Source organism: Chelonia mydas, chromosome 21 (genome assembly GCF_015237465.2).
Source record: "Chelonia mydas isolate rCheMyd1 chromosome 21, rCheMyd1.pri.v2, whole genome shotgun sequence".
Taxonomy (NCBI): Eukaryota; Metazoa; Chordata; order Testudines; family Cheloniidae; genus Chelonia; species Chelonia mydas.
This window is the reverse complement of record NC_051261.2, coordinates 9,002,674-9,025,112: the sequence shown is the minus strand read 5'-3', so window position 1 is coordinate 9,025,112 and position 22,439 is coordinate 9,002,674. Positions and strand designations below refer to the sequence as shown.

At 53.2% G+C, this 22,439-nt stretch overlaps 2 protein-coding genes across 4 annotated transcripts in view; one reads left to right on the top strand and one right to left on the bottom strand.

Annotated features, from left to right (window-relative positions):
- Nucleotides 1-352, bottom strand: part of LOC102941343 (gastricsin) — a 36,371-nt gene extending 36,019 nt beyond the window's left edge. The window contains exon 1 of one of the 3 annotated variants that reach the window (XM_043533438.1): nt 180-352. The gene's annotated coding sequence lies outside the window, so the exon portion shown is untranslated. The remainder of the gene's footprint in view (nt 1-179) is intronic. The other 2 variants (XM_043533436.1, XM_043533439.1) reach the window with 2 other exon arrangements.
- Nucleotides 353-4,620: 4,268 nt separating this feature from the next.
- PRICKLE4 (prickle planar cell polarity protein 4) lies at nt 4,621-22,373 on the top strand. Its single transcript, XM_043533308.1, has 9 exons — nt 4,621-4,743; nt 4,889-4,991; nt 14,964-15,132; nt 16,957-17,064; nt 17,999-18,127; nt 18,286-18,489; nt 18,928-19,114; nt 19,380-19,718; nt 20,222-22,373. The coding sequence occupies exons 3-9, from the start codon at nt 14,980-14,982 to the stop codon at nt 20,773-20,775; spliced, it is 1,674 nt and encodes a 557-aa protein (XP_043389243.1). The 5' UTR covers nt 4,621-4,743; nt 4,889-4,991; nt 14,964-14,979; the 3' UTR covers nt 20,776-22,373.
- Nucleotides 22,374-22,439: the final 66 nt, after the last annotated feature.

Sequence of the window (22,439 nt, the reverse complement as noted above, 5' to 3'; positions counted from 1 at the left end):
CAGGTGCTCCCGGGGGGAAGGTGCCGGGTAGCGGGGAGGGGCGCCGGGGGGAGGGGCTGAGCGGGGCGGGCGGGCGGGGGGGGGGCCGGGGGGAGGGGCTGAGCGGGCCGGGGGGGGGGGGTCGGGGGGGGTGCCCGAGGGGCGGGGGGCCCTGAGAAGGGGGCCGGGGGTCTCTGTACCTGCGGCGCTGCCCGGCCTCTGCCGTGCGGGCGCTGAGGGCCGGGCCCGTCCCGCCGGCCGGCGCCGTGGGCCCCCGTTCGGGCTCCGGGACCCGCCAGCGCCGCCTCCCTCCCCCCACCCCAGCTCGGGCCGGGGCCGGGGCCGGGCCCGGACTCGGAGCCGCCGGGAGCAGCGAGTCCGGCAGCCGTAGCCTAGAGCGTCTCTCGCTGGGAGGACCCGGGCGGGGAGGCGGTCGGCCGCTAGGTGGCGCTGGGGACACGCGGCTCCGGCCCTCTGGCGGGGGGCGGGGCTCCGAAGGGGGCGGGACCTTGGAGCGAGCAGGGGGCGGAGCTTAGCTGCGGGGCGGGGACATAGGGCTCTCGGTGTGGGAGGGGGAGCTCTGGGCCTGGGGGCCGAGTGAGGGGATTTGGGGCTCCGAGGGGGCAAGGGAGGGGTCCTGGGGGGCAGAGAGGGAGGGAGAGCTGGCCCTGGGGGCACAGGGAGGGAGGGAGGAGGGAGGGAAGCTGGGGCTCTGGGGGGCAGAGGGAGGGAGGGAGGGGGAGCTGGCATTCAGGGGGGCAAGGGAGCGGCTCTGGGTGGCAGGGGAAGGGGAGCTGGGGTTCAGGGGGGCCAGGGAGGGGCTGTGGGGCAAGGGAGGGGGAGTTGGCCCTGGGGGCAGAGAGAGGGAGGGGGAGCTGGGAATCTGGGGGGCATGGAAGGAGGGGAGCTGGGGTATTTGGGGGGACAAGGAGGGGAGCTGAATTAAAAAATGTTGCACCTGAAGAGAGAAAACAGCTGGAGGAAGGGGCCATGCAATGTACAAACCCCATCCCACCCACCCCACGCTGCACCCAGCTCATGCCACAACAATGTACATACAGCTCACACGCAGGCTCCCCCAACACAGACAAAACCCCGTGTGCACTCCCACGCCGTATACACAAAACAACCTGTACTCCACGCACACTAACCCCACACCACCCACGCACGTTTCAGACGGATCATCCCTTTCTTCTAGCAAACTATTACTATTACCAGTTAAAAACCTCCCTTTGTCCCCATGAATTTAGATGCAGTTAAAAGGTGTGTCCCTGTTTTTCCTCTCCATATATCTTGTTTATAGCTTTCAAATACCTACACACTCCAGTAGCCTCCAGTAATGTCGCAATATTAGCATAAAAGAATAATTCATATTAATAATCGGTCATCCCCACACACCATGGTAAATGCCTAAACAGATGAGATAATATTAATAATATTTTTACAATATTCTTCACTTCCTGTAGTGTAGATTGCTGTCTGCTATTAAACAGCTATCAGAAGCGGCTATATGTCCATGCTTGTCTAGTGATCTCTGGATTGTGTATTGGGGGCTCCTGTGTGATGAAAGATGCTGTAGAAATGCAAGGTGATGTCATGTATTAAATCCTGATTCGGTAGGACTGTTCCCTGTAGTGGCAAAGTGCCCACACATGGTCCATTACCCATGTATCTTGCACCACACCCTTCAGAGGCTATGGGATGGCCCAGTATTCAAACATGTGCTTTTTCCATTTTTTTGGTGGAACGATTGCACGTGGCCAGAGAGACGCACACAACAGATTTCCCAGGGCACTATGTCTCCTCCCCAGCCATTTATCTGCCAAGTACAATATTCCCTGATTGAACTAAAGTAGCAGACGTAAACACGCCAGCCAACCGTTGCCCTGTACCTGCTCACAATTTCCCTACAACCTCTCAGAGTAGAATTACCATTGCATGCAGTCTGAATGCATGGGATACAAATAATAATAATAATTAATAATGCTAGTGACAATTAATTAAAGGTGGGCTTAACATGTTTTCCCTGACTTATGGACAGGGATAGTTTATGATTGTTCTAGCCAACCTACTCTACAACTTCAGAGTTAAATTCTCTTCTGAAGTCAACAGGTGTAACGGAGAAGCTTTTAATCCTGACCTCTGAGAGATCATGTGCGTTTATGTTTTAAACAGGTCTTGAACATGGCTCAGACAAAATATCCTTGTCCACACCAGTCAGGGGAACTAATGTGAGACTTCTGCTGGCAACGGCAGCGATGGAAGTCGCCCGGAGTTGGCATGCTTCTGATCCCGCAGTGAAATTCACCCCTGCAGAGGGGGCCGTCTGAAGGCATATGCGCTACATGTGTCTTCAGAATAGGGCATAATAAATCTGCAAATATGGTTCAAGCCATACTACAGGGATGGTAGGGGGCTGCCTTGTGAGGGAAAGTAGGGAGGTCTGTACATCTGACAAATTACTTAACTATTTCTGTTTTCTCTATGAGGCTGTAACAATGCTATAGACAGAAACTGCCTTTCATGTTTTGTACAGCGTTTACCACAACAGGGGGCCCGGCTGCACTTCAGGCTCTACTGGGGTACAAATAATAACAAACAGCACAGCGTAATGAAAGGGGTTGACTAAACGATTATATTTTCAGGGCTGTAACACAGGTCCCTTAAAGTGCTTAGAACACAGACTGGTTCTGTCTAGTGAGGCAGAATCTTCCACGCAACGGTTGTGTTGTAATGTTGCCAAGAAGACCAATGGCATTTTGGGATGTATACGTAGGGGCATTGCCAGCAGATCGAGGGATGTGATCGTTCCCCTCTATTCAACATTGGTGAGGCCTCATCTGGTGTACTGTGTCCAGTTTTGGGCCCCACACTACAAGAAGGATGTGGAAAAATTGGAAAACGTTCAGCGGAGGGCAACAAAAATGATTAGGGGACTGGAACACATGACTTATGAGGAGAGGCTGAGGGAACTGGGATTGTTTAGTCTGCAGAAGAGAAGAGTAAGGGGGGGATTTGATAGCTGCTTTCAACGACATAAAAGGGGGTTCCAAAGAGGATGGATCTCGACTGTTCTCAGTGGTAGCAGATGACAGAACAAGGAGTAATGGTCTCAAGTTGCAGTGGGGGAGGTTTAGGTTGGATATTAGGAAAAGCTTTTTCACTAGGAGGGTGGTGAAACACTGGAATGCGTTACTTAGGGAGGTGGCGGAATCTCCTTCCTTAGATATTTTTAAGGTTAGGCTTGACTAAGCTCTGGCTGGGATGATTTAGTTGGGGATTGGTCCTGCTTTGAGCAGGGGGTTGGACTAGACGACCTCCTGAGGTCCCTTCCAACCCTGATATTCTATGATTCTATGACTCTATGAATGTCTGCGCTTGGAGGTGGGATCTTAGGTGTGACCGAAGTGCTCCCCTTTCTGGGGGAATAGACACAAGTGACAGTGAGTGAATGGACAAGGAGGACTTAGAGGAGGCAGCAATACTTCAGATTGTGCGGAAACTACACAGGAAAAGTAAAGAAAGGCCCAGCAGCTCAATGGGACAAAGTCCGGAACAGCGAGTAGTCAAGATAAAGCTGACACCAAACCCAAACATAGTAGATTAACTTTCACTGGGTACAAGTTGGTTGAATAGTTCCCTTTAGGACTCTGGTCGAGCTGAATGTGCCTGGATTGAGGCTCCTTTTAGAAAGCCGCCCTGGGTGAATTGAGAGGGGGTAGTATTCTTTGATACACACCTAGGGACTGGCACAGGTCCCTTCTTCTTGTTGTTTTTGACAGGCGGACAGCGCAGGAAATAAAATGCTGTAGAACAGGCATGACCAGATGTGATGATACATATAGGGCACACTGGGGAGGGCTCTTCCCACCTCTGCTACTGCCTGGCTGCATGGCCCAGGGCAAGTCACTTCACAGTCAGCAGCAGCGTTTGAGTTATTTGTGTTGCCGTAGTTCTTAGAGGCCCAGCCCTTCTGCTAGGTGCTGTAGAAATCAACACAAAGGCAATCTGTGCCCCAAAGACCTTACAATGTAAGTATGAGACAACAGGTAATGCAGCCAACAGAGGGGAACCCAAGGTATAAGTATCAGGGGGGAGCCATGTTAGTCTGTATCCACAAAAACAATAAGGACTCTGGTGGCACCTTAAAGACTGACAGATTTAAGGTATCAGTGAGACAATTATGATGAATGTGATTAACCATAGTCAGGGCTCTCCATCTGCTTAACCACTGTTCATTTAATTATTTTAGGCATCATGGCAGAAGCGAGTTTTAAGGAAGGAGTCGCTGATCCGTGCCTCAGTTTCCCCGTCTCTAAAAAGGGGATAATTATCTTGACCTTCTTTCCTGAGGCCTCAGAAGAGTTTGCGATCTGTGTAGCATAATAATCACCACAGAGAGGAAAAGCAACGCACCAGTGAAGCAGGGGGATCAGGCACCAGATGGAGGGAAGGAGAGAGGCAGAGGACAGAGAGGTGGTGAGCCGCAAAGCAGCGCCCAGATCTTTCCCCTGCAGGGTTAACAACAGTCTCCTCTCGCCTCCTCTGCTCGTTTCCCTCCCTGCCTGCTGCCATTGGCTGCCTCTGTAGGTTTAAGCTAAGAAGCCCCGTAATTAGGACCCCAGCTGACACAGGGCCAGGTTCCTGGGCAGGCAGATTTTGAAAAAAAGAAGAAAATCCCTGGTGGAGCCTGGGTGTTTTCCTTTCGCTTTGCTGCGCAACCTTCCCAGCCATTCCCCCTCTGCCCGCGGCCCTTTGAAGCAGGTGGAGAAGGGGGTGACCAGCCATCCCAATGTTATGGGGCTGTCCCAATATTAGGGGCGTTGTCTTGTATAAAGCCACTATCCTCCCCTCCCTGGGAAAAAAAAGTGTCCCGATTTTTTCACCCTTGTTTTCTGGTCACCACTAGCTGGGGCGCGACAGGAAAAGGGCAGGAATACAAACCTCTTTGCGTCTGGGCGAAGCAGATCTGGGCTCCGGCGCTGGAAGGAGGGGACCCCAGGAAGCGGCAGGTATGTGATCTCTTGGGGTGCTGTGATTCCCGGCGGGCAGGTCCTTTAGGGGTGGCATGCTCCGTGGTGCTGGAACAATTTATATAGTGGGGGGGCTGAGAGCCACTGAACCAAACTGTGAACCCTGCATATGATGGAAACCGCTTCAAGCCAGGGGGTGCAGGAGCACCCCCCGTTCTGGCACCTATGGGCATGCTGCGCCAAGCTCCGGGAGCTGGGCTGGCATATGGGGCAAAGAACAGAAGGCAATATCCTAGAGTGGGGGAGATCTCTACACTCCCTGCCTGGGAAGTTACTGCAGTGTGATGGCAGGAGAAGGGGGAAGGAATTGGGGAGGGGAGTTCCCCCTGTGAAAATCGTTTCAGGGTGTATAATAGAGGCAACCCCTCGCTCTTGGGGAAGCTGAGGGAATTCCCACAGAACAAGCCTCAGGAATCCTATGTGGAAGAGGGGACTCCCCCTCACATAAAACAGGAACTGGGTGGCTCAGCTGCTTAGTTGGGGGAGACCGAACTTTTTCACTTCCAGCTTACCCGTCTGCCTGTTTCTGAGTGGGACAGGAAACACCACTGCGACTGGCATGAATTGTTCCCCCTTGCCAGCAGGCAGGCCGAGCGCTGAATGGGCAGGGGTGGACAAAACACCACCCTCCCTACTCCCCAAGAGGTGGTGAGACAACAGGGGCCAGCTATTCAATAGAGCTCAGTGCCCACGATGGGGGCCAGGGCTGTGTATTTGCAAAGAGCCCAGGTCCTATGTAGGCGCTACTCGATTTTCAAAAGAGCCCAGCATGTTGGGCAAATCTGGCTGTAATTGTCACAGCCGGGAGAGGCCGTCATTGGGTGCTGAGTGCTTAAAATGGGCACCTAAATGAAGGGGGGAGCTAAGTGGGAAGGAAAATCTAGCCGTGTGTGTGAGAGAGACAGCGCTGGGTGGGCAAAGGCCATTCAGTCCTGCAGGGATTTTGATATTCTGAACGTTTGCTTTCATTCGGAATGAAAACGAAGAAATTTGAAATATTCCACCAAAGGGAAGGGAGCCCTGGCTCAGGTCTACCGGGTGGGCTGTCTTGGAGCCCCGGGGTCCTTCTTCCAATCCTGACCACCAAGTGGAATGCAGATCTCGAAAGGTCCTGACCCCAAGGCAGTCCACCCCTGCATAGTCACAGCTAGGGTCCCTGAGGCAGGCTGCCGAGAAAGCAGGGATGTGCCAAAACTTAGTGGAAATTGTTCCACGTCCACGGAACATTTTGATGAAACAGCAAATGTTGATTTTTTTTTTATTTATTTTTTTTCCAAAAAAAGTTTCATTCAAATTTTTCTGACCAGCATCAGCCGACACCTGCTCGCACGTTGCTATGGATTCAGAGCTGCCAGCCTGGATCCTTTCACCAGCACTCAACTCAGCAGATTGCTCAGCACAGCTACGAACAAACCTCTTGTTATAATGAATCACAGTCATTTCCCCTAGAGCTTTTAGTGTAGTAGGCAGGTGACAGTAGGTGGTGAAAATGGAGCATAGATCTATATATTCAAAAGTGGCCTGGGATTTTGGGTGCCCACCTTGAGACCCCGACAGCCTGATTCGCAGAGTGCTGAGTAGCTGCAACTCCTGCTGACATTGGGGGTGCTCAGTACTTCAGCAAATCAGACCCCAGGTGCCTCAAGTTGGGCACCCCAAAATGCATGGACATGTTTGAAAATGTGGGCTGTAGTGAGTTTGCAGTAGACAGTACGTAAGCCCCTTCATTTTCTGTTTAAACCAATTTTTACCAAAAAGATTCTGGGTTTTACAAAAAGTATTATTCCCCTTTTGTTGATTTTCACTCTATTTTTGTATCATTCAAATATTATAAAAATAACTTTTTATTAGGACGATACCGTACATGGCATGAAATATATGTGTTATGATAATACGTTAGTCCAGGGATTCTCAAACTGGGGTCGGGACCCCTCGGGGGGGGTTGCAAGATTATTACATGGGGGGGTTGCAAACTGTCAGTCTCCACCCCAAACCCTGCTTTTCCTCCAGCATTCATAATGGTGTTAAATATATAAAAATGTGTTTTTAACTTATAAGAGGGTGGGTCGCACTCAGAGGCTTGCTATGTGAAAGGGGTCACCAGTACAAAAGTTTGAGAACCACTGCATTAGTCTGTGTGAACATGCAAAGCTGCCTGTTGAAGTAAGGTTATGCATTAGTCTAGAAGATACACACAGCAAACAAACAGGCACGCACGCAAGCTCTGAAGTGCGTGTGCATCTGAACGTACTGACGAATCTCACGCCCACCACGTACACATTTGAAGCTGTTAGCAGATAACTGTTTCAAGAGCTGCCACGCACTAAAATGGGAAGAAAACGAAAATCTGTCTCCGAATACATTTCAGAACACAAGGAAGTATTCGAAAGTTTTTAAAAAACAGGAGAAAAGGATGAAGTTGAGGGTATGCGTTGCAAATGGTGTGGCCCAATTATTAAACGTAAATATTTATAGGCTACTAGTTCTAAGGGTACAACAGTAAACTGTTTTTTCAAATGAAAAGTTTTATTTGGGGATTAGAGAGCTATTGTTTTCTTAAACTCAGAGGTGGCGTTGTGTTTTGAGTTCTGTTTTCATTCTGCAGCAAACCACGCTGATGAATGGAATTCAAAACACGAATCTACTGAATACTTTTCCCCCCGTCTTTCCGTCCACCAAAATAAACCCCAATATTTACCCAGAAAAAATTATTAATAGTTTTTTGCACTGATTTTCACCTGTTTTTGTTCTTGTGATAATAAACATTGATACATTCCCCGGAAAAATTAAATAACAAAAACTGAAATGGAAGGGCCCTTAGATTATGGTGTGCACAGAAAGAGAGTGATGAAAGATGAAGGTAAATCCTTATTGTTTTAGTCTTAAACTGCATTTGGACCCAAGGAAGGAGTAGGTTACACTGAGCATGAGTTGAAAGTTAACGTTCCGGTCTTGGCATAAGAGAGATGGAAGGTAGCATGCGTGGCCCATGGGGAGCTAATGTAGGAAAGCAAGATACTATTTCACATTCATGTAGTGCCTTTCATCTGAGGATCTCAAAGTGCTTCACAAAGGTTCATGTCACTACTATTGTGCCCATTTTACAGCTAGGGAAACAAACTCCAAAGGGGGAAGTGACGTTCCCAGGGTCACACAGCAGGTCAGAGTCAGGAACAGACCTTAGGAGGCCGGCCTCACCATTTTGGGTTCCAAGCCCTATGGGCAAATTCAGGCCTGGTGTAAGCAGGAGAAACTCGATGGTGGAGCTGTACCTCCTCACTGCAGCTCTGATTTGGGGACGTAGCTGTTGAAAAGCCCCAGCGAGGCGTGTGTGTGGAGACAACAAGGTACTCTCCCAAGGGATCCCATGAGCCGCCCAGCACCTCAAGTTCATGGCTAGTCTAGTCTCCCCCAGATATTTGTCACTTCTGTGCAAAGGAATAAGCATGCCAGCAAAGAGAACAACCTTGCACCAGAGGGGCGAGCCAGACAAGGTCATTAAATCCTCTTTCACATGGAAGAGCGAGCGCCAAAGCCAGTGATTAATGGGGCTGCCTTCAGAGCGGGGTAGGGGACAGGACGGGAGAGAGACAAGGACATGGGGAAGGAAGGACTGAGCCAACAAATTGAGGAGGGGGAAGGAGCTGAAGAGAAACAAAGGAGATGAACCTGTGGGAGCTGCCTGGTTCCGCCTAGGGAGGTGCTAGCTATTGTTATTCCCTGCTAATTGTGGGGAATTGTCCAGATGGCCAAACTGATTAGTCACATAAAACCCAAACACAGGGTAGGACTCCAGGGGCTGGATTAATTTCTAGCCTAACCCTCCCTGACGGCCTTACTCCAGTCAGGGATACCACCCTGTTATTTGTCGCTAAGCAACATTTACTGCTCTGATGGAAGGTCCCATCCTGCCAGCCCTGAAGTCTGACGTCTGTACAGTGTCAATGCCAGCTCCTCTTATGTTACCTTCACCCCTGAACTGGAGGAAGAGAAGACCTCAGCCTCCAGTCCATCCTTGGCCTCTCTGCTGAGACTGCCAGGAGGATACAACTGTGATGGAAGGCCCAGTCCCTTGGAAACTGGCGTGAAATCACCAGTTGGAATTTCAGTATGATGGCAGCCCGCACCCCAGTGAGAAGCCACAGTAGCAGGAAGAGAACTGGGTATGGTGGCCAGGGTGCAGAGCCTGGGGAGTTTGCTATTTGGAAGGCCACAGTTGGAAATCAAGGGGAAAGGCTGTTCCTGAAACTCTACAGAATTATTAAAAACATAAGAATGGCCATACTGGGTCCGACCAAAGGTCCATCTAGCCCAGTATCCTGTCTTCTGACAGTGGCCAGTGTTGGGGCCCCAGAGGGAATGAACAGAGCAGGTAATCATCAAGGGATCCATCCCATCGCCCATTCCCAACTTCTAGCAAACACAGGCTAGGGGCACCATCCCTGCCCTATTGTTATTTGTAAAAAGAAAAGGAGTACTTGTGGCACCTTAGAGACTAACCAATTTATTTGAGCATAAGCTTTCGTGAGCTACAGCTCAGAAGTGAGCTGTAGCTCACGAAAGCTTATGCTCAAATAAATTGGTTAGTCTCTAAGGTGCCACAAGTCCTCCTTTTCTTTTTGCGAATACAGACTAACACGGCTGCTACTCTGAAACCTATTGTTATTTGTGTTTCAGTAGCACCTAGAGGACCCAATCACGATCAAGTCCCATTGTGTTAAACACTGTAAAGAAACATAGTAAGGCACAGACCCTGTCCTGCAAAGCTTATAGACAAGACAGACAAAATGTGTGAAGCATTATCACCATTTTACAGATAGGAAAACGGAAGCACAGAGGATGGCCCTGATCCTCTAGGCCAGTGTGACTCAAGACCTCGGTGGTTCAGGAGCCAAATTAGTGATGAACATTACCCAAAAGAGCCACAGGAGTGTGAATTCATGGTTTCCTTTACTAGCTGTACACATACATATATATTATTCTCACAGCAAAATGACCAAGTATTCTACAATTGGTTAATAACATAGTCAAAGCATCCTGTTTGGTTAATAATTAAAATCACACATTTTAATATCGTGGGCTGCAAAGAGCCGCAGGAGACACATTAAAGAGCCACTTGCAGCTCCCAGGCCTCAGTCTGAGTATCCCTGCTCTAGGTATTTAGGTGCCCTTAACATTTTCAAAACTGCTGCTCAGCTACTGCCTAACCCCGTAGGTGCCCAAATCCCCATAACCCCTGCTGGACAGCATCCACAAAGCCCTAACGCTGCCCTGCAGCAAACCAGCCGTTTAGACCCCTGGAAGCCCTGAAGCAGGATTCTCAAACCAGGCAAGGGAATTCCTATCTTGTTGGGGGACCTGATCCTCTAGGTGTGCACTGAACACACCTATGACCTGCTACCTGTCAGACCCCACAGTGGAAGGACTGGAGGCAGGCCACCGGTAGGACAGCACATGCAAAAGAGAGTTGGTGGCACAGGGAAACCGAAGGGCAAACGAGAGAGGTACTGAGTGTGAGCAAGAAACAGCAGAGACTGCTTCAGCTGTCCAGGCATGGGCTACCTAAGCCGCTGAGCTGACCTAGGTGCATAACTCCAGGATGGGGTTCAAGGTTGAGGAACCCGAGTGGAAGGAGGCACCGATCTCTGGCCCAACAGCCCGGGGCATCAGGTTAGCCATTTAGGTTTCCAAATCCCTCTCCTCTCCCCAGCATTTCACTTCTGGCGACCATAGGCAGCTCCCCACTCAGGTTGTGGGCTTCTGAGGATGCCTTGCTTAGGTGCCTAATGCTGCCCAAGGGCTGCCACCGCCAAGATGCAAAAAACCCCCAAAAAGCGGCCACTGGCCACCCAACCACCACCAAAAAAGGCCCTAGTACCGCTGGTGGGCTTGGAGTCCATCCTGCTTCCCAGAGCGCTTGAGGGAGTCCCCCTATCCTATTCTCCCCATACATTGTATGGGGAGCTTGGGCACCGTGGGCTGGGACCACAAGGCAATATGGCCCCGAGGGGCCGGGCTAGGTGTTGCAATACTGAGCAGAAAATCTGGGCCAAAGTGGTTTGCCCAAGGTCATGTAGCAGGTCAGTGGCAGAGCCAGGAATAGTGTCCAGATCTCAATCCCAGTCCAGGGAAAGGCTTCTGTCCTCTGAGGCTCATGCACCGGAGATGGAGTTCTGAAGTGCAAAGCTCTCCCTTGCTGGCATTGCAACACCAGTGCCATCATATAGTGATGCCAGCCCAGCCAGTCAGGCGTGCCATTTGGTCGACAAAATGCAGAGATTGGTCAGGCAAGTTTGTGTCTGTTCCCCCCTTTTTTCCCCAGCGGTAACTGTGGTCTCTCTGGAGGAACCACAGATCTCCCTTCCCTCCTCCAAGTTTGCAGGGAATTCTAGAGCCTGCCACTTGCTGCTGCCTTCCTGGGAGCAGGGTGCTGGGAACAAGGCAATCAGTCCTTTTTGTTTTTTCCTCCTGGTCATCGGCCAGTCTGCTAAGTTAATTATTGACCCAGGCATCCAACAGAGAAACCTGAGCTCCCTGTGCTAATTACCTTGGAGGAGCGGTCTCAGGCCCTGAGAGGCATGTGGATGAGCCTCAGAAAAAGAGCCATTCCCTCATTAAAACCAAGAATTCCGAAAAGCTGCACCAGTGGCTGGATTTAAAAGCCCCAGTGCACCCCTTGAGCTCTCCGTCCAAAGCTCGCTCTCCTAGGCACAGCTGGAGCACTCCGAATTCCAGGCTCTTCTGAATGGCGTCACAAAAGAGGGATGGGGGCGGGGGAGAGATCTACTTCACATGCCTTCTGTAAGGCTGATCCTACTCGTGGATGATATTTCTGTGCCTGAGAAAGGTGCAGGTTATCCTGGGATGTGGGCGACAGGGTAGGGGAGTATGTTGCAGACACAAACATTGAAGTGCGGTCTACATTGGAGTAGCATCTGTATTGCGGAAGGGAGTTTGTTGCAGTGGGATAGTGTAGCAGAGGGGCAGGCTGAAATGGCATTGCAGATGGGTACACACTGGTCATCGGGCAGATGCCAAAGGGACGTTGCAGAAGGGGATAGAGAACAAGATAAGAACAGCCATGCTGGGTCATACCAATGGCCCATCTAGCCCAGCATCCTGTCGTCCGACAATGGCCAATGCCAGGTGCCCAGAGGGAATGAACAGAACAGGCCATCATCAAGGGATCCATCCCGTGTCGTCCACTCCCAGCCTCTAGCAGTCAGAGGCTAGGGACGCCCAGAGCATGGGATTGCATCCCTGGTCACCTTGGCTAATAGCCATTGATGGACCTATCCTCCATGAACGTAGCTGATTATTTTTTGAACCCCGTTATCGTTCCGGCCTTCACAACATCCCCTGGCAACGAGTTCCAGAGGTTGTTGGATAGCTTGTTGGAAACGGCCTGGGAGCACAGAGAAGTGCGCATGCTGGAGAGGGGTACGCGTTGGGAATATAGATGGGTCTGCCCATTGCAGAGGGGTGCACGTGGGGAACGGGCTGGGATCATGGCGTGCTGCACAGGTACATATCTCAGGCCGTGCAACTCAAGCACGGTTCACTGGAGTTGGGAGCCGCGTGTGCTGGCTTTGAAAGTTACAGTGTGACTCCCGTCTATTAGCCAAGTCAAGGGAGTTAAGATGGACCCTTTGCTGGGCGCTGACACCAGGCATATGTTACAGCAGCTTAGACTCCCTCTCTGACGTGGGCCTCATGAATGAACTGATTTTGGGGGGGGGATCCAGGAAGTGCTAAAGGATCCCCCCCCCAGCCTAAGAGGGGGGTCCACAGGACCTGGAAATGAATTAATTATGGGGGACAACTAATGAAAGAACAGGGACAGGAGTGCGGTTAAAGGGTCAAACGAAGGGAACCAGACAGGGACACCGAGCAGAGAACCCCGGACAGCGCCCACTGCTTCTCAAAGCCGTCAAGAGAGTCAGTGGACGCCGCCCAGAGGAACTCTGCCCGGAGACGTGAACGGACGGAGGATCAGAAATAGGCCTCACAGTCACAGGAGACTCCATCGGCCAATCTCCTCACCCTGGTTTTATAGATGGCCACTTTAGCCAGGGCCAGGAGGAGGTTGACCAGGAGGTCCCGTGGCTTAGGGGGCCACGGATAGGGAGTGCGTAGATGAGGAGGTGAGGGGAAAAGTGCAACCAAAATCGTAACAAAATATTTGTGAGGAGCCGGAATAGGGGCTGCAGCCTGGCGCACTCCGGGTAGACGTGCGCCAGGGTTTCCCTCACGCCGCAAAAGGGGCAGGTGTCCGGATTGGGATGAACCGCGCCAAGTACACGCCCGTGCTCACGGCCACTGAAGGAGCTGCCAACTGATATCCCCAGCGGGCCTTGGGACCCGGGTGGAATATAGGCCGGCCCACCGGGGCTCCTCATCCTCTACAGGTGGCAGGAGGTCCCGCCACTTTGTGTCGGGGCGGGATGCAAGGGTGACGATGGGATGCCGGTGAGATTTCTCACAGCAGCTCACTTTGTCTGTCCAGCTCTGGACTCTCGCCCAGTGGGGTGACTGGCTGGATACAGCGTAGATCAAGAAATGCCTTACAACCCCCACATGCTGCAATCTGTGTCATATGGCTCGTAAATTCCTCAGCTCCTTCCCCTGGCCAGTGCTGCTGATCAGTCATGGCCCTGCAAACCCACCACCTCTGCTCTTCCTCAGCCCCAGGCTCTCTGGTTTCTCTCTGCTCAGCGCTAGGACAGGAAACCCAGCCGCGGAGCGTCGGCCTCTGGGAAGGCATCCAAGGAACTGCAGGAGCTGAACGAGCGAGCCATCACATTGACATCTCGGCTTTGTTTTGGAAACCGAAGCGCGGAAGGAAGCCAGCGGTGAAAGAGAGACGCAGGGGGGATGGGGCTGGTTTCCACAGTGTAACCATTAGCTAGGAGAGGTGCCCCGTGTCTGCTGGGTTAGGTGGCTGCTTGGGCTGGAGGGAAGGATGATTAATAACAGGCCCGTGGGGGGCTCACAGGGAAAAATAATCATTTTCCACCGAACTGGAATAGACAGATTAAAGCTGCTTCCTGCTGCTGCACTGAGTGACAGGATGCGAAATCATGGGATAACTATGGGAACATAGGGCTCTCACCAGCTGGGGAACTCTCCCCTACCTGGCCTATGTGCACCTCAGAGTCCATTCCAGCTGGGTACAGAAATCCAATTCTGGTTCCCTCCCACCTCAGGGGCCGCTCCCAGGGTCTGTCACGGCTCCCTTTTAATTCCTTCCAGCCATGGCTCAGCACAGAATCCAACCCTCCTCCCCCGGCTTTTCAAAGCAACATGCACCCTTTCCACAGTCATTAGTTGAGCCAGAGAGCTCCTGTTATCTCCAGCTAACTTTCCAAGGTCTCTCTGAATAATCCTTCCTTCAGCTGAAAAATTCCCTTGCCTTTCACTGAAGGCTCAAGACACGGGAGGTTCGGTGTACCCCCGCATTGCTTTGCCTGCTACTGAAATGCAGCTACCTCTGGGGTGGAATTGCTCAAACCCCCCCCCCCCCCCCCGCAGTAAAGACGGAAGGTCCTCTGCTTTTTTTTGATGCCATATGTATATACAGTAGGCTCCATATCAGTTCTGTAAGGCGGTAAACATACGTCACTAAGCACTCATGATACAGGTTCTCCATAGGCTCTCAAGTGTTCTGTATGGGTAAAGGCACCAGACCAATTCTGCAATGCTACCAAGCACCATATAGGTTCTGTATGGGGAAAGAATCCAGGCACTGTACAGGTAACTATCCCATATAGATACCACAAGAGTTCTGGTTCCATATAGGTTTTGTATGACCAGCTGGACCTGGCCTGGACAGAGGTACCATAACAAGACTTCAGGTCCCATCTGAAAGCCCTCCAAGCAGCACCAGCCTGCCTGGACGTCCTGCCTGCCCCATTAACAGCCCTGTCCCATCTCACTTTAGCTTTGTTTCAGTTCTTGCTTCCTGCTGATGTCCCTGCCGAGCCCTACATGGCCCCAGAGAGACACACCTCCCTGCAGTGGGACACTCGCCGGCCTCGCACCCACCTCCTCTTCGGACAGTGACTCCGGCTGCGCCCTGGAAGAGTACCTGGAGCCCGCAGCAGACGCTGCCCCAGCAGAGGTATGCAGAAGTCCTCCTTTGGCTCAGCAGCCCCTGCTGCTTTTCCTCCGCTCAGTGTCCTGTGAGATGGTATCGGTGGGCTGAGACTTTCCCCTAGGATCTGAGCCTGGGCTACTGCACGTGCCAAACAGGCCACCTTCGCTGCGCCTCCCTCAATGAAGCATGCCTCTTCGCTGTTGCGCCCACCTCCGGTCCCCACTGGGTCGCTGTTGTCAGTGCGTCTGGGAGCCACCATGTCACTTACCCCCAGTCAGCTCTGCCACTGCTGGGCCCCCCACCCACTCATTCTACTCCCGTGCAAGCCCTACAGTGGCTCATGCCCAGTGGCAGCCAAGAGGGGAGAGGGCTGCAACCGGTCCCGCTTAAACCTCCCATTCCATCACCGGGTCGCTCGATTGGCTTCCCGGGATCCCCGCAGCACCGAGGACAGAGCAGGGCTAGTGCTGTGTTAGTGGGGTGCAGTCTCGCTGGGCTTCTTTAGGGGCTTGTGTCAGTGGGCGCCTGCAAATACAAGGGAGGGGAATAGTGCTGATGGGGACTGTGCCGACTGCTCTCCGACGGCCCTGCCAACGCGTTTATTTCAGGCCCAGGTTTCTCCGGCAAGCAGGCTGCTAACATGAAAGAAACAAAACTTCCAGGCACATCCTGAGACAATCCAACTCCCTTTATTTGGGACCTAGCTCAGGTCCACAGCACGCCCAGATCTGCATTCTCCTTTTGCCTGTGAGAGATTAACCCAGCAATGGAACTCAATAGCCTTGTTGACACTTAAAACAGGCCAAAGAATGAACCTGGGGTTTGCTTAGGAGCAAGAGTCCCATGCTGCTTTGCAGTTAAGCTCATTTTAAGCAGGGGTTTTACTAAGCAATAACTTTAGACCAGTGGCTCTCAACCTGTCCAGACTACTGTACCCTTTTCAGGAGTCTGATTTGTCTTGCGTACCCCCAAGTTTCACCTCATTTAAAAACTACTTGCTTACAAAACCAGACATAAACATACAAAGGTGTCTAAATACACTTGTACTGAACCATTGCTGAGACTCTCATTTTTACCATATAATTCTAACATAAATCAATGGGAATGTAAATATTGGACTGACATTTCAGGGTATAGAAAATAGAGCAGCATAAACAAATCACTGTCTGAACTTTTAGTTTGTATTGATTTTGCTAGTGCTTTTTTATGTAGCCTGTTGTAAAACTAGGCAAATATCTAGATGAATTGATGTCCCCCCTGGAAGACCTGTGCCTACCCCGGGTTAAGAACCATTGTTTTAGAAAACGGCTGCAGCCGATAGTGTAGTGACAGTAACCACAAAATGTCTTCAGGTGGTATAACACGACGTTACTACCAAAAAAAGAACAAACAATCTCTAATCAGATCTTGCTGAGGCAGCTGGAAAGGTACAAGGGGACAGGGAACTTAGAAAAGAACCTAAGGAGATGTATATACCAAAAGAGGGAAATAGATATGGATTGGAATGATAAACAATAAGAGGTAAGGGTATAATTAGCCTAAGAAATCACAGGGGAAGTAAGACCATCTGCAGAGTGGACACAGGTTGTCAGTGACCGTCTGCCTCTCTGGGTTTGTGCTGTCTTTACTAACTGTTAAATCAATGTATCCACTCAAAGCTGATCTATTCGAGGCTTGTTGTTATTGCGCTAATCCGGACTCGAGAGAGCTCCTCTCACTAAACGGATCATCACCGTTAACATTTGCATCAATTATTGGTGATCGATTATTGACCAATTATTAATCCTTGATTTGTCATTATTAACACCCTGGAAATCTTTTCACGTCTCTCCTGTGTGAATTCCCCAGGTATCTTCGTGCTTCGACTCTCCCTCAGCGGACACGGTGCCTGCTGCCATCAGGAGCCAGCTCCGCATCAAATCCCTCCTTCGGCAGCTGCCCCCGCAGGACTGCAATGTAAGATGGGCAGTGCCTTTCCCATGGGGATTCTGTATGCTGGCTATGGTTCATGCATCCATCACTCCACAGCATGAGCCAAGCTCGCTCTTCCCCACCCCACTGGGCAAAGCACAGGCTTTGCCACCCTCTGCTACTCCAGCCTTAGCTCCCTCTCCCATATCATCCTGTGCACCTCAATCCTGTCCTGGAGGAACCAGTCCTCCCACTCCAAAGACAGCTTTGATGCTTCTCAATCCTGCTTTGCAGCCTCTCTCCCCCCCCAGTACTCCAGTTCTGGGATCCCCCATGTTCTGCTCTGCCAATGCCTTTTATCCCTGGCCTGCTGCTGCCCCTGCTATTCACAGTCCTGGCTCCCCCTGGGGCAGGGATAGCTCAGTGGTTTGAGCATTGGCCTGCTAAACCCAGGGTTGTGAGTTCAATCCTTGAGGGGGCCATTTAGGGATCTGGGGCAAAAATTGGGGATTGGTCCTGCTTTGAGCTGGACGTTGGACTAGATGACCTCCTGAGGTCCCTTCCAACCCTGATATTCTGTGATTCTCTTGAGTAGAAGCCAGTGATGCCAAATTCTGCACTGGCTCTGCAATGTAGACACGTGCCCATGGCGGCCAAAGCTGTGACCACTCCAACCAGTGCTGGTTCGAGGGGCAGGGGAGCAGGGCCTCATGCTGGCCCCCAACTGCTGCTCCATTCGGCTTAGTTCCTCCACTCCTGATTGGCCAGCCGGCCTTTTAGGTTTTTTAAAATTATTATTTTTTGCTCGGCTACCTGGGCTCCCAACTCCATCCAAACTCCTGGCACTTGTGCCTATGCTCCAATGCGATGCCCATCACCACAGCATCCAAGCACTTCTTCCACATTTGAGCACTGGGTTGCAGGGGTGAAACCCCCAGTGTTCCTGCTGCTCTGATGCTATCTTCTGGTTCCTTTCCAGGACAGGTACTGCCCCGGCCTTGGGGGGGAGGACAGGAGGCGACTGCAAGCATTCAGCGCCTGTCGCAGGCAGGAGTCACTGGGGCAGGGATTTGCATGCCTTGTGCCCTCTGCCCGCCTTTGTGAAAAGGTAAGACGTTGCCATGCCCATTCCAACCTCCTTTGTTTCCAGGACATGCCAGGCTGTAGCCTGGGGCCCATCAGCACCTGCAGCTATGCCCCTTTCACTGGCCAGCTCACAGGTCCCGGGACAATTCTCGGGGCTGATGATATCCATTTGCCTTGCAGTGCGGCAGGAGGTTGAACACAGGGGACCTGGGGGTTTTTGCATCCAGGCTGGGAGACCGGTCCTGCTGGCATCCCTCCTGCTTTGTCTGCCACTCCTGCCACCAGCCTCTGGTTGACCTGATCTACTTCCACCAGGAGGGGAAGATCTACTGCGGCCGACACCACGCGGAGCTCTTCCGGCCACGCTGCGCCGCATGCGATCAGGTAGGCACACAAGTGACTGCGCAGGCACCGGGGGCCGTGTCCCACTTGGAAGTCACCGGAATTGCTATGCCACGCTAGGCCTCGGCTCCGTTTAGTCCGGTATCCCTGCCATACTGCACCAGCCCATTGGTCCCTCTACTCCTGCGTCCTGGCTCCAGCCAATGATGCTCAGAGGAAGCTGAAGATGCCCAGTTGTACAATGCTGTCCATGGGGTGTACAGAGGCAGCGGGGGGTTCCTTCCTGACCCCGGCAACCACCCATTTATGCCCTGAAGCATGAAGTTTGATGATCCCCATCTTAGCATCAGAAATAAGCTCAAATCCCACAAAATTTGCAGGAGGAGGGGTTCCAACCCAGATCCAAATGCTACCAGCTTGGGGGCTCCGTCTCCACCTTTGGTGTCCGGCTGAGGTCTCCCTTGTGCCTTCTCTCGCCAGCTGATCTTCACAGACGAGTGCACGGAGGCTGAGGGCAGGCGCTGGCACCCGGGGCACTTCTGCTGCCTGGAGTGCGACCTGCCTCTTGGGGGGCAGAGGTACGTCATGAACGGCGGCAGACCCTGCTGCTGCAGCTGCTTCGAGAGCCTCTACGCAGAGCTCTGCCAGGCCTGCGGCGAGCTCATCGGTAGGTAGCAGGCAAACCGGGCACGGCTCTGAGCTGGCCAATCACACCAGGCGTCGGAGGGGGTACAGAGTAGGCTGAAGGGTTCTGCGGGGGGCTTGGAGCAGCCAGCGTTCCCGGGCGGAGGGATTAGAATGAATGGGAGGCAGTGGGCATGGGGTGGCCCAGCTGAGACCTCCCTGGGAGAGGACGGGCACCACCTTGAGGAAGAGCCTCCTACCCTTGTAACGGCTCTGCGTGGGCTGTCGCTCGTTGTGCTGTCCCTCAGGTGTCGACAGCGAGCAGGCCACTCACCAAGGCCGGCACTGGCACGCCCGGGCCTCTTGCTTCTGCTGCACCCTCTGCCAGAAACCGCTGCGAGGGCAGCCGGTCACGTCCCACCACAACCTCCTCTACTGCTCCGAGGCCTGCAGCTTGGAGAAGGCGACAGGGGCCTCCACAGCCTCGGACTCGTCCGACTCCGCCTTCGTCTCGGCTCCGTCTCCCGACTCGACGCCCGTCTCCCGGGCCAGCAGCGAGGGCGGCAGGAGCGCCCCGGGGCCAGGGAGCGCCCCTCCGGCTCCAGCAATGGGTGGCGATTCCTGTCAACGGAGGGCAGAGGCGGAGGGTACAGTCACGCGCGAGCCGCTTTCGAAAGCGGGGGCGGGGGGCGGAAATCGGGGGCAAGGAGAACGTTGATCCCGAATGGCCAGGACAGGGAATTTTCCCTTAGCAGCTAGAGGCCAGGGCATGTCCTCCTGCCAGCACGTAGTGTCCAGGCTGGCTCGAGCGTAGGACCATTCTGCTCTTGCCCACACCAGTGAAGTCCCTGGGAGGCTGCATGGTCTGCAGGATCAGAATCAGGCCCATAGGCTCTACCAGGGCAGATCAGCCGGTCGGGCCTCGGGAACATCTCCAGCGGTGGCCAGCAGCTGATACCACAGCGTAAGACGTAGGGTGGGGACAATCCTGCCCTGATTTACGCAGCCCCATCGGCTTCCATGTACATGTCAAGGCAGAACTCCGCTTGGGCTCCAGCATTGAGCGGCAGTTGTCATCAAGCGGGGATGGGGGGCATGGTGGTGAGGGGCACATTTGGATCCTTTTCTTTCTCCTTCTCCCCTCGTTCAGAGATGGAGAACTCTCCAGATCAAGCCTCCACGCGCCCCACATGCAGAAGCCAGGATGGCCACGGGACAGCGTTCCAGGAGAGCAGTAAGGGAACTCCCTACCCCAGTGCGCTGGCACAAGCAGCTGCCGCTCCCCTGGGGCAGGAACGATCCTCCACCACCCTGCCCGATGAACTGGGTCTGAATGGACCTGGGGCCTTGGGCGACCAGCTCCCAGGGAGCACGCTCGCAAGGCTTCCCCCAGGCCGGGGAGCTCCGCGCTTTAGAATCAGTTCATCCACTGACCCCAGTCCGGCAGCACGACAGAGCCCGGGCCCATCGCTCAAGGGTGCCCGCCCACCGGATGTCATGGAGGAAGAAGATTCCTGGTGCCCGACCTGCTCTTCCTCCTCGGACTCAGACTCGGAGCAGGAGGGCTTCTTCTTTGGGAAACCGATCCCGAAGCCTGGGCCAGCCCTCCCCGACAGGGAACGGAGCGGCCTTGGCAGGGCGGCAGGAAGGAGCAAGCACTTGGCCAGGCTGCAAGGAAGCCGCAAACACTGCAGCATTTCCTAGCATGGGGAAGGCTGGGCAAAGAGCAAGGGCTCCCCAGGCAGCATGGAAAGGACAGAAAGGGGGTGGACAGCAGGAGGAAGAACTTGTTACTTAGCCAAGTGTATTTAACCAGAGGGTCCCCCCAGCAGACAAGCCAGGGGACCAGAAGTAGCCCCATGATGAAGAACAGGTACAGCAAGCCGGGGAGGGGAAGTCAGACAGCCCTCAGGGGGAGGCACAAACATCCCCTCTCGTACCTCACACCCAGACATGGGAAAAGACAAACCAGCCAGCCCTGTTTGTTCTCCAGAGCCTGATTCACTGTGAAATGCAGGGGGGGCGGGGTTGTTAACACAGCAACGGTGCCTGCAATCCAAATCTCTCCATTGCCCCATCGAAGGATTTTGCAAGCACTGGAGAGCTCCGAGGGGCAGGACACAGGTGGCTCGGTTTGGCTGCTCCGGCAAAGGGGAACTCTTGCTCTGAGGACCTCCCTGCTGAGAATCCCGTTCAGGCAGGTGCGCACATTCAGGGGTGGCTTGGCCCCTTTCGCCAGCCCACCGGGACCGATCAAAGATGGACACCGGATCCTTCAGCTCAGGGCCAGGTGCGGCTTTCTCCCCCACGGTGAAAGCTCTGAAGGAGGATGACTGGACTTTGGAGAGGGAAGGGGGGTTTTGAAATCCTACAACCAAACTGTAAGCAACGAAGCGCCCCCAGCCCGGGGCTGGCGAGGGGCAGACTGTGAATGTGCCGGAGTATTCAAGAGATCAGTTCCTAAGCTTCACCAAAAAAGCTCAACATGGACCTGAAAGGGGTTGGGGTGTGAATAAGAGAAGCAGGTCTGGGTGGGACATGTTCTGCCACCTGCCTGACTGCTGCCTGCAGGAGGAAGAAGGAAAGGGCCTCACTGCATTAAGGGGGTCCAGTCGCTGCTCGCAAGGGGCTTCCCTTCCACTCAGGGTACGTCTACACTACAGCTGCTGTAGAAGCCCAGCTCTGTAGTGCTTCCCACAATCGCGGAAGGAATTTTTTCCGTCCATGCCGTTAATGCACTTCCCTGAGAGGCGATAGCTGCCTTGATGGAAGAATCCTTCCGTTGGCCTGCCTGCGTCTACACAAGGGGTCGGGTTTGGCCTAAATTTTAGGCGTGGACCAGATCTAAATATGCTGGCGGTATAGAGCACAGCTTTTAAACAGGAGGGGGTGAGAGTGCTGCAGGGCCAGCAGAAGGAGCCCAGGTATGGAAGAGCAGGGGAGCTGCAAGTCAGGAGCGAGGTGCATCAGCAGAGCTGGGTGGGGAGTCCAGGATTGCAATCACAGAGGAGCAGGGCAGCCATGCTTCCGTGGAGCTGCCTTGGGACTGAGGATTAAGCTGGCCTAGGGCCATATTTTTAGAAGAGTCCAGCTCCGATTTAGGCAGAAAATTAAGCGGACAGAGGAGCCCAGCACACTGGGTGCTGAGGGCTTGAAAATAATCCAGCCCTGAGCTCCTTTAAAAATCCCACCTCCTGTAGCTACCTGCATCACACCTTGCGCCAAGCAGAGCCACCAGTTCCTCCTACGGGAGAAACGCCCCAAACTGAATGTTTTGAAACAAGCGTGTAACGGCCTCAGCCGAACAGCTGCTGCTTTATTTACCAGCTTCCCCGTTAACTCCCCTCAGCGGCTCCGTCTGTGAGCGG

Bases quoted from the DNA above. Each gene is read 5' to 3' on its own strand.
- PRICKLE4 (XM_043533308.1), top strand. From the start codon at position 14,980: ATGTCCCTGCCGAGCCCTACATGGCCCCAGAGAGACACACCTCCCTGC. The intron at 18,128-18,285 runs GTAAGACGTTGC...TTTGCCTTGCAG, and splicing joins CTGCCCGCCTTTGTGAAAAG to TGCGGCAGGAGGTTGAACAC. The intron at 19,115-19,379 runs GTAGGTAGCAGG...GCTGTCCCTCAG, and splicing joins GGCCTGCGGCGAGCTCATCG to GTGTCGACAGCGAGCAGGCC.